The sequence below is a fragment of the Physcomitrium patens genome, chromosome 2 (genome assembly GCF_059467195.1).
Source record: "Physcomitrium patens ecotype Gransden chromosome 2, ASM5946719v1, whole genome shotgun sequence".
Taxonomy (NCBI): domain Eukaryota; kingdom Viridiplantae; phylum Streptophyta; class Bryopsida; order Funariales; family Funariaceae; genus Physcomitrium; species Physcomitrium patens.
Window position 1 is genome coordinate 7,384,009 of NC_143411.1, and position 11,331 is coordinate 7,395,339.

Consider the following 11,331-nt stretch of genomic DNA (forward strand, 5'->3'; position numbering starts at 1 on the left):
ATTCAACTATGATTTGTTAGAATTTTCTTTAGATTTGGTTAGGATTTTATCTTTATATTAGAATCCTATTAGAATTCAATTAAGATTGGATTAAGATTCTATTAAGATTTGATTAGGATTTAATTAGAATATGTCTAGAATTTCTTTGTGATTTCTTTAAGATTTAATTCTAATTTTATTGTAGGATTTTTTAAGGTTTATTTCAAGTTGAATATATTGTAATAAGATTATTTAGTGTTGAAGATTGCTAAGATGTTTATAAACAACTTATGTATTATTATTTTTGGCTTGTAAATCAAACTTCAAGATAAGATCAAATCATTCTACAATCAAATATCAAGTAAATTTATATGCTAATTTTTATATAACAAAATACTGTTGTTGAAAAATTCTACATTGATATTTACTTATTTAATGTAAGACATAATAAAAATTGTTACAGAGTAAGATTCATCAAATATACTTAGAAACAAACTAACTGCTATTATCTTAGTACAACTTGTCAAGTTCAATATGCACCAATTTATTAAAAACTTCAAGTCATACTCATATCAACTTCAAGATATCTTCACGAATGCCAATCTTAAATTACTCAACTAACAATTTGTGGATTTTTTTTTTGCTTACTACAACAAATCACTACTTTGCATAGTTATTGATAGTTTTCAAACATTGTAACTTTAAATTTTGAAGAAGCTTGAGAATAGCTTGCAATCGGTTTCTTCTTTTGATGCAATTGTCTGGTGAATTGACTTGTGCCTTTTTAAACACCACATAGTCAAAAGAAATTTCTACATTTTTGAGAATAAAAAAAATATAGTTTAAACTCATTTCACAAATTTCTTTCTAAAAAGACATTATGCATGCAAAACAATTTGAAGCATTGGAAAAGCTTCCCACTATTTGAATATAGAGTAATTTCTCTCATTTTATAATTTCCAAAATTAGATTATTTTTGAATCAAAATATAAAAATAAAATTATATTTTGATTTTAAAAAAAGCTAAATTTGGTGGTTTGGACAAACCACCAAAATCTTCCCAAAGTAAAGACTTGCCAATAGAATACTAATCAATACCGTTGCAACCCGCATTCATTTTTATTGAAGAACCCGAAGACTAAGACTTGAGAATGTTAATTCGCCGATGTGGAATTCATCTGCAGCTCTCAACCCACTTAATCAGATTTCAAGAATTAGGGTTTAATTGATGAATAGATGTCTGTCAAGACCACCCAAGCCGATGGTCAAGTAGGGTCTCGGAAGAACAAGCGCCTTGTATCTCACCAATCTCTTACAGCAGACATCAAAGAAGATAAGTCTTTTCTATCACCAAACTTTCCTATAACTTGCACTATTGCAAAAACTAAGAGAGCCGATTCTAATCAAATGAACAAGCTCCACTATCCTCAACTTTATAGAATTCATTATGCGAAGACACAACGAGCACAAGTGTCACGTTCCGCTGGAGAACAAGTTGTGTTGCAGGTGGGATTAGTGGGCTCTAGCTCCCCATCTTATGTTCCCATTTTTTTGTCATCGGATGTCTCTTACTTCAGGCAAGTTTAAGTATCCTTTTATTCCTCATTTGTTAAGGTGGCCGCTTTCAGTGGTGATATTGTGTATTGCTGTACTTGTGTGTTTTCTACTTCCGACACTCTTCTCTTGTTTTGCGGTTTGTTGGTCTTTTTGTCAGTTGATTTTAATGGCCATGAATTATGCTCATAATTGGTCCTTACAGGTCTACACAAAACGTAAGTTAATGGCTGGGATAGAGTTTATCCTGTTCTTCGCGTTAACATAATGAAAGATATGTGTGGGGATTAAATTCGCAGGATTCCGACACCTCGGATTGAGTTTTGTGTTTCTCAACCTCTTTGGTCTCTCACGCTGCCAATGGCATCCTTTCAGCGTTTCGTCCAGCTGCTTCAGCGACAGCAATGAGGGTGCTCATTCTTTATCATTCTCCATGCTGGAAATGTGGGGTCCAAAATCGGGGAATGTAATCTGTGGAGGAACTGTCAGTTTCTTCCAGATTTCCAGTGAGCCTCGATCTGGAGCGAGTCAGGAAGTGGAACTGGCCATGGATGGTGTATTGAGGAAAATGATTACATTACTTTGTAAGACAACCGCATCATTACGGATGGCTACCTACCGCAATTTGAAGGTCATTAGTTCACTTTCACTCTTCACGAATTTGTTCTTGGAGAGGTTTGAAAGAACGAGAAGTTAAACATTCCGACGCATTTAATTAGGATCGTCACTTACTGTTTCGCATTGTCTGTGGTGTAATTGACGAGTCAATTGATACCATCTCACCACAGATTGCATGAACTAGTCAATCCGGTGTCGAGAGTCCCACAAAGGTTTCACTAATTCCCAAACTAATGCTCTTCGTAAGGAAAAACCTCCACAGAAAATTCACGACATGCTTGTTACTAAAGTCTGCCCAGCTCGCCTCAAAAGCCAACACATGCGAGGTCGATAGGGATTGTAAACGCATTCGTCGCCATGCTGACAAACAATGAAACAGCGAATTTACAGCAAACCCTAACGACAGAAGATGCTCAACCCATCATGTTGGATGACAGGCATGATAGGAGTCCAAAAGCATCTGCAATTAGCCAAATGAACTAACACGGAGACCCCATCTAATGTTACGTGAACACGTTTGTATCGCTGGTAGGCACTGAGTCTCCTTAACGCACGTTGCAGAGTTGCCCTAAGCTAAGAAACGGCAAAGACCCGAACAGAATTCAATGCTCACGAGGTTGATTATTATATTGTTCTTTCAAAACATGGCTTTACTCACAAAGCTCCACTTGTTCTTGGAGTAATACATACTGTACCTTCGTGTACTTCTTCGTAGGAGCTTGAAACAAAAAAAATCCCGCTTCATCTTCCACCGCTTAATTGAATAACTCATTCCAACATATTCTTCCGCTTCTCGCCAATCTGACAAACTCTAAACTCGAAGGCCAGGTTCAGGGTGGAGTCGGAACAGAGCTGGCATTTACCAAAGCAGTCTCATCTTCCTGCAATGGCTATTAGTAGCAGAAAGGATAAAAACCCACCGGTGGACTCGATTGGGCTCGGCTTCTTCTTCCAAACCGAGAGTCAACTCTCATCATCGCCAAGTTCTGTGAGGTCCATTAAAAGCCGAAGCGCATCGTGAGGTCCTTCCTGCATTGTTCACACTAGAGATTTGGAGCAATGAACGTAACCTGGGATCAAAAAAGCCACGACGACATTCATACAGCAGGCCCTTCCACGGGTTAAAAGAATAAGTTTCAATGGAACAATGTAAAAATGGGCTCAGACATTGAGGATCTCCAATTTGAACAGTAAGTTAAAAAAATATGGTTTTGTGTAGGGCATGTGAGATTTTTTTTTTTTTTACAGAATTTGTTTTTGTCCATGATGCACAGTCTTTTGGAATGGATCTGTATTGGAATAGACCTAGAGACCAGCTTATGTTTTTTTGAAGCTGCCGTTTCAGTTTCTATAACAATATTGTTTAAATTTCAAACGATTTTGTTAGAACTGGTAGATTGAATTTTGAGATGACGATGCAATATAAAATCCGTGAAGAAATAGAACAAACATGTCCTTGTTTCGCAAGAAAGAGTCGGAATCGGTGGCAGGGAATGAAAGCGACTCTGACAGAATTCCCATGAAAACTGGGTTAACCTGAGAGAGAGAGAGAGAGAGAGAGAGACGTGGGAGCTCGGAAGAAAGGTTGCAGAATCCAGAGTTTCGTGCTTGCCATCATTTTCTTGCTGCTCAAATCCAACTAACGCTTCTTCCATGGCATGGCAGCAAGGCAGCCAGCCCACGAACGATCCTTCACCTTCCCACACACCAGCTCTGCAGCAGTCCTCCGCAGCCATAAGTACCATCAGCAGATCGTACATTTGTTAATTTTCTTTGCAGTAGACTTCCTGTGCAAGTTGTGGTAATGTAAACCTGAGAAAAACGGGATTGACCACGGATCACAGCGAAAGTGTCAATCCAGACAGGGACGCGGCCAAGGACGCGAGGGGACCTCATCCCCTTCTCTTCGGAATTGCTCGTAAATGACGATACTTCGCTCTACACATGGGCATAGCATCTTTCTGAATATTGGCGGGGGCAGAAGGAATGAATTGTCTCTCTGACGAGATGTTCGGCAATCTTTACTTGACATTGTGCGGACGCGGTGCAGTGCCTTCCCAGTCTTTTTTCGAACTTCAGTGCTATTCTTGCACTTGGGCTGGTGATGTGTCACACAGGACTGGGAGTGGAAGCGGATCTGGGGACTTCATATTTTAGTTTTTTTAATACATATATTTCTGATCGAGCTGAATCTTTTTGGTGCAGATCTCTTCGTGGGTAGTGGAAATTTTCCGCTGTTGCGATAATTCTGGAGTATTTCACGAAGGGGAATTTTTGCGTCCCGGAGAATCGTAGTGCTAGTGCGTTGTCGGTCGTTATTGGTACGCACCTCAATATTTCTGTTCTGTATCTCACTTCTTACTCGGACCCACTGCGTGAGTTTGCGTATCTTTTTGCTGGATTTTAGTTAGTGATGGACTACGTTGGGGAAGATTCTGTGGAGATGCACGGTAAAGACGGACCCACTTTCGGTAGCTGTTCTTGATTGCCAGTTTCTCGAATCGTCCCGGTTGTTTATTTTATGGGTTTGCGGTGAAATATACAGTGGTGTCCCAGGATCTCATGAGAATTCACAGCGCGGGGGCTTGAAACCCTGCTCCTAGCCCCGCCTCCCAAACCACTGTCTGAAATTGCCCATCCTCCGTTTTTGTTTACTTCTTTCGGTTTGCGGTGTCTTCATCCAGTACTTGACAATGGTTTTCTTCGCTCTGTTACAATGAAGCTTCTTGCCGTGGCACATATTCATTGAGGTGCTTGTGGACTTTAGATTTTGGAAATTTTATACAGTCACTGTCAAGGAAGAAATGAATTGCTGTATCAAGCCACTCAGAAATTGCTTTGTCGAAATTGGGCATACGATCTTTCACCCCACATGTGGGACGACTCACTCTGAGCTTGAAGGTGTAGTTTCTACCTCAGTGCGGCGCATTGTGTTCCTCTAGCTTCCGTGATCCATCGATTTTTTTAATGAATCTACATGATATGGAGTTTCCACTTTTCGCCAGCTCATTTCCGCCTCTGCAGACAGCGACCCGAGTGAACACTCTGTCATGGTGTGCAGATTGTGCTAAATTCAATTTTAAGGGTTATGATTTCATTTTAGGACAGCTCTCTTCAGCTCTTACAAGGTACAATCTTGCAATTATAGGTCGGGTAGTTTACAACACTTCTTTTGCTTGCAAAACAGTGTTTTCATTGACTTTGACTGGAATGGCTAACAACCGGGAACATGAGCAAATTAAGTCGTTCTAGTGAGTTTCATTAAATGTAGGTAGTCGATTCCATCGTGTCAGATATTTGGCTCAGAACGGAGAACATGTGGAGTCACATCGATGTAGCTGGAAAATATGCCCAGGAAGACTTCAACAGTAGCTTTGTTCCACTTGGTTAAAGCTCTTGCGTAATATACTAGACAATATTCCTACTTTGCAGAGAAATCGCCCCTGAAACGTCCGAATTAGATTCACAATGGTTGCCTGAGTTAACGATTAAATGTTTCTGTAGAGAAAATGCTGGCAGGAAACATTTCAAGTAAACGACCATCAAATTTTATACTTGAAAGGAAAAGAGTCGAGCACCATCAGACTCGAGTAGGAATACAATGTTACACAAAGTTGCAGTGTTCTGTGTCTCGATGCTTTGGATAACAGTTTAGGGTTTTTCCATCCGATGACCATGGATGATATGTTTTTAGAATAGCTGACGAAGATGGAAACCTGTAGTACTGATTTAAACATTAAAAACAGGTTTAGAAGCTGTATTGCATGTCAGAGTATATACATTGTTGTGGGGATGTTCACCATTGCTAGGTTATTAAGTAGTGTTTGAGAATCTATGGGCATTTCATGACATCAATTTTTTTTCGTACATATTGATTTCTGATACTCGTGTTTACTGCCTCAAAATGCCGATCATTTCTACTTTGTGGCTTTGTTTAGGAGGCGTAGCTTATTTTATGGATCAAAGTATCTTGCGGTTGGATTTTGAAGCGGAGAGATTCGATGGGATTTAGAAGAGGTTGGCGATATTGGCTTCACACTACTTAAGTGATTGTTTTAGAAGATGATTCAGTCCTGTAGGATCCATCCTCAGCAATCGGTTCTCTTTTAGTTTAATGATCAACCAAATCGATTACGCTTGCTAGTTTATTCTGAGTTTGACTCGACAAGAGCTGAAAGTAAGCGGGAGCACGTGTTCAAACAAGTTTATCAGGTGAATCCTGTGTGCAAGAGTATGTGTATTTCTTAATATATGTGTGAGAGGTGCAACCAATTCCTCTAATGGACGAAGCATTTGGGGATCCCGGTTCGCATGGCAGAGCTGGAGATGGAGAGAAACAGGTCTCACCAGTTCGTGAAAGCAGACTTTCAGCACTGCGAAGGACAGATTCTGTTGTTCAAGGTGGATTTTCTAGCTCAGGTCGAACGACACCCACTCTTCTACAACGCTCAAATTCTATGAGTGCGGATAAGTTGTGGTCGAACTCACAACAATCAGGACTCTCTTCCCCAACTACACGCAGCCGACAGAATGCAGCATTTAGGACTCAGGCTGGTCCACCTCCTAGTCCAAGAAGCGATCTCCTCTCCAGGCCCCATTCTCCAGTTCCTCGATCTCCTCGGGCTTTACCTCCTGAAACGTCGCTTCCGGAATCTGGAAGAGGAAGTCCAAGATTTATATCATTATCCAGTCAGTCGGCATTCCAACAGTTTACTGGAGGTAATACCTTTTCAATGAAAGGGCGAGGACGCATACTGAAGAGAGGTGGCACCGTGTTCTTTGTGACTTTGTTTTTGTGGTTTGCACTTAACTGGTGGTACTTATCCAGCTTTCAACAGTCCGCTTTGCAATCGCTCGAGAACTTGGAGACTCCACAAGCAGATTCTGTGAGTTTGACAATCCTCATTTGGAACAGCTCATGTGCACTACCAGAAACATATATATTTACCTACTGCAACAAGCATACTACTTTGTCAATTGCAACGCTTAAATGTCCTTTTGTGGTATGCATTGGATCCACCAAACAATGTTTGAGGTCATGAATTGTTCTCCTGTGTAGATCACTATGTGAAGGACGTGTAATTCATTTCAATGGAACTTGGATGGTTGTGTTTGTTGGCCTCAAAGATTTTCTATTCTACGTGATTGCAGGTACGCCAAGTCGGTGTTGTCAATCGATCCTCCGCAGTCTTATATGAACGCATGCTTGCATTGGCAGCACATGAACTTGCTGAGGTGATGATGTTTCTACCCTGGGCTTATCTGACATTACATTTAAGAGTTCTTATAGGTTTAGCATTGCTATCCAACCTTCCGATATCTTATATGAAATCATAGCACCTGAATGAGGAGTGTTAAGATTTATTGGTTGTATTTGTATGGTGTATGTAGATGTAAATAAACAACCAATTCCTTTGGCATTCCCGTCGTTGATGCTGTGCGGAGTCTTATTGAAATTAGTGGGGATTATTGGTAACGTCTTTAGCTTGTTGCTCATCATAGTTGTATTTGGTTACAGAATGAGTTCAAGCCCGAGCCGGATGTTTTGTGGGAGGAGCCAACTCAGAATGCCATTACATGGCTTCCTTGTGCAAATCAAAGAGCTGAGGATCACATTCGTCAGTTCCTGCTTTCCTTCCTTCCTTCCTTTCATTCTTGTAAAATCTTGTTGCTTGTAAATCGGATGTAATTTAAACTTTTGAACTACAGGAGGTGATTGACATTTATCTGACGATATTTTAGCCAATCATACAATCGGTAGATGTTTAAGCCGACCAAACGTTCTCATCTTGGGCAATGGTGATGAAACTAGTCTATCTGGAAATCAGAGATCAGATAAATTGTGGTAATATCTTCTCTTTCACTTCATGATCCACCAAGTACCTTCTACAAGGTCCAAATGCGCAGCACCAGAGTGTGCCATTCTGTGCGTGAACAGGATTCATCATAGCAGTATTATTCATTTCATGCTTCGTTTTGTGATTGTAGCTCCTCCGCCACTCGAGCATATGACCGGCTATATCATGATCAATGCTAATGGCGGCCTCAACCAGCAGCGTGTTGCGGTAGGCTTATTTGATTATTGATTCATTGCTTTTATAAGTCGTGATACCTGATGCAAACTTAAAAGTTTTCGAAAACAATTGCCTTGCAATACCTTTCCCTTCGGATCTTCGAACGCATGTATTGATAATGTCTACGGCGTCGGTTTTGCAGATCTGTAATGGTGTGGCGGTGACACGTTTGTTGAATGCCTCTTTGGTTTTACCTAGATTTTTATTCAACAGTGTATGGAGAGACTCAAGGTTCTATTCTGAACATTCATCATGGTGTGGGTTATTGGGTGGTGCGAGAGATGAGGATATTTCATAGTTGATGCAAAAGCAAAAACAAGGATCTCCGGATGAACATGAAGTTTTTGTTGTGCAAGTTGTGGCGTTACTCGCAATTTTAGTTTTGACATCTTTCACTTGTAACGCCGAGTCTTTTTGAGATGTGGTGCAGTCAGTTCGGGGATATATACGACGAAGCTTACTTTATGAACCACTTAAAAGAGGATGTGCGAATAGTTAAAGAGCTGCCTCTTGAGCTGCAATCCTTGGATCTTGAGGCAATTGAAGCCGTGGTGAGCTTTGCAGGAATTTCAATACTGTAATTCCTTCCTGTTAATTTAACTTTGTGTTTTTCGGTCTCTTCTCTGTTCTGTATGGCTTGAATCGGATCATAGTTGGACAACATTGTCTTTTTGAGAATCCTGATGAAGCAAAATAACACCTAAAAACAAGTCTTGTTGACCCATTTTGTCTGACATCTGAAATCAGCTGGTTTAGTTCAGATTCTCGGGCCTACTAGTCGCCTTTCCTACAAGTGTTTCAGTGTTTCCCAACGCTTTCGCCTCCTAATCCTCATCTTATATCAATATACCATTTCCATGATGTTGAAGTGGCTTGTAGGGTTTTAAGCTTTGGCTGTTTCACCATTACTGACGTGGATAATATAGGTGACAGAAATCGATGTCCCGAAGGAAGCGAAGCCCAGCTTTTACCTCAAGCACATTCTTCCTTTGTTGATGGAGAAGCAGGTGGTACTTTTTGAAGGTTTTGGTAATCGTTTGGCCTTTGACCCCGTGCCCTTTGATATTCAGGTACTCTTTTGCAAAGCCTCATTGTTTACCTTCTTTAGTTCAAAATAAGTATTCTCCCAGTTTGCTCAACTGCCTCAAATTGATAAATACATTGATTTTGCAGAGATTGAGATGCCGCTGCAACTTCCATGCGCTTAAGTTTGTGCCGAAGTTACTAGAACTGGGAGGTTTGATTGTGGAGAGAATGCGAGACAAACATCCTCGCTGGGGTCCCAATGATGATGACTTTGATGCTGAAGAAAACCCGCATCTATCAGGTAACTCCAAGGCGAATTGATCGGACTGATTATCCTCGTTTAATGTCTTTTCGCGAATTTAAGTGAATTGTTAAGCCTCAAAACTCAGTTGCCTGTCGTTTTCTTATTATATGCGATCACAGATTCAGAGGCCTGCAATTGTTGGGCTTGCAAAATTTAAGAGATGTATCTAAAAGTATTTCCCTAGAATCGAATATCTTCCTCATCAGTTCTGGTGTCCAAGCTGAAACACTCTAAGACGTCAAGTGCATGTGCCTCAGGAACCGAAAGAATTCCCATACGATCGGCGAAGCCTGTTCCCAAGTATCTGGCTGTGCACATGCGCTTTGAGATGGACATGGTAGCCTATTCCTTGTGTGAATTTGGAGGAGGTGAGACAGAAAAGAAGGAGCTTCAAGCTTATCGTGCTCTGCATTTCCCAATCCTTGCGAAGCTTGAACAGGATGGGAGGTAAGGGTTCTGTTTCCAACCAGATTCTGTACCTAGATCTACTTAGGAAGCTAAGAAGCTACACGATTTTACTTCTCCTCTAGGAACAATGCTTGAGAGTGAGTATTGACGAAATCATGGTCCCTCCAGGTTGGGGACAGCTGATGTCCAGAGAGAGCTTGGTCATTGCCCTCTCATGCCAGAAGAGAGCTTTCTGATGTTAGCTGCACTGGGCTTCAGAAGAGGAACACGAATTTTACTCGCAGGAGCACACATGTATGGTGGGGAAAAGAAGATGACCATTCTTAAGAATCTGTACCCCAATATAGTCACCAAAGAGGAACTCCTAACCCCGGAGGAGCTTGAGCCCCTTCGCAACCACTCATCCCAGGTAGGTACTCCATGTCTTACAATTCTTCTTTTGGCCAATCTCTTGAGTAGTTTACGTGCCTGCTGATTTTCGATCGAGCTTAGCTTGCGTTGTAATGATTAACATTTTGTGTAATTCGCAGTTGGCAGTGCTGGACTACTTGGGTTGTGCAATGGCAGACGCATTTGCTATGACTGATTCGGGGAGCCAGCTATCCTCTCTAGTTTCTGGCCACCGAATTTACCACGGTTCAGGCCATCGCCCCACAATACGCCCTAACAAGAAACGACTTGCTGCTATATTCGAGCACAACGCCACCATTGAATGGAGCCATTTTGAGAATAGAATTCGTAAAATGGTGGCGGAGACTAAAAGGATTGCTGCTCGCCCCATTTCTCGAAGCGTTTACAGGCATCCGAGGTGTTTAGAGTGTATGTGTAAACATGAGGTTTAGGTGAAACAAAGACTCAAATTGATACCAGGTAAGCGGTGAAGCCAAATTACTGCGTTTAGAAGAAGATGGAGTAGCCTTGCTCGGCTTTCCCTTTCACCAATTTAGAGCAGAGTTGGAATTTTAGCGAGTCTCGAGGCTGCCAATTTTTGGCGGAAAGATCTGATTTTGTGCCACCCCTTCGAAAGTGTACTAAAGGAGATGTAGCATTGCAGAAATAAAAGCAGGGTGAGTGCAATCATGTCACGAGGATACCATATTGTTACGCACAAGTCATCACAATTCCAATTCGAAGGAGATATTTTCCTAATCAGGACCCATCAAACAGTTCACCATCTGAATGTACCAATTGGGGAATCTCCGTGATTCTGCTTCTACTCTTTCTCGTAATCTTCTTATCCTTATTTTAGTTGAATTAGCGTATTAATTGCTTTAGACAGCGACCAGCAATTGCAAAGGATACAAGAATACTGATACTTCGAAGCTTAGGTAGTGGCGCAGCACACACCATGCACGCTTGAGCGCTAAT

The 11,331-nt window shown here is 41.2% G+C and overlaps 2 protein-coding genes across 7 annotated transcripts; both read left to right on the forward strand.

Annotated features, from left to right (window-relative positions):
- Positions 1 to 1,369: 1,369 nt before the first annotated feature.
- Positions 1,370 to 2,417, forward strand: LOC112278788 (uncharacterized). The gene is made up of 2 exons (XM_024512555.3): positions 1,370 to 1,556; positions 1,833 to 2,417. Exons 1-2 carry the CDS (start codon positions 1,517 to 1,519, stop codon positions 2,228 to 2,230), a joined length of 438 nt encoding a protein of 145 aa, XP_024368323.2. The 5' UTR covers positions 1,370 to 1,516; the 3' UTR covers positions 2,231 to 2,417.
- A 1,297-nt stretch (positions 2,418 to 3,714) lies between these two features.
- LOC112278785 (O-fucosyltransferase 15) lies at positions 3,715 to 11,112 on the forward strand. 6 transcript variants are annotated; one of them, XM_090245027.1, is made up of 15 exons: positions 3,727 to 4,184; positions 4,357 to 4,472; positions 4,919 to 5,052; positions 6,090 to 6,168; positions 6,470 to 7,037; positions 7,303 to 7,386; positions 7,670 to 7,769; positions 8,140 to 8,216; positions 8,368 to 8,456; positions 8,656 to 8,776; positions 9,152 to 9,295; positions 9,399 to 9,552; positions 9,813 to 10,002; positions 10,132 to 10,372; positions 10,494 to 11,112. In XM_090245027.1, exons 5-15 carry the CDS (start codon positions 6,609 to 6,611, stop codon positions 10,803 to 10,805), a joined length of 1,941 nt encoding a protein of 646 aa, XP_090101153.1. In that variant the 5' UTR covers positions 3,727 to 4,184; positions 4,357 to 4,472; positions 4,919 to 5,052; positions 6,090 to 6,168; positions 6,470 to 6,608; the 3' UTR covers positions 10,806 to 11,112. The 6 variants fall into 6 exon arrangements, with proteins under 6 accessions (XP_090101143.1, XP_090101149.1, XP_090101144.1 ...); XM_090245017.1 differs by lacking the exon at positions 4,919 to 5,052 and having other exon boundaries at positions 3,715 to 4,184; positions 6,090 to 7,037; XM_090245023.1 differs by lacking the exons at positions 4,919 to 5,052; positions 6,090 to 6,168 and having other exon boundaries at positions 3,715 to 4,184.
- The last annotated feature ends 219 nt before the right edge of the window (positions 11,113 to 11,331 follow it).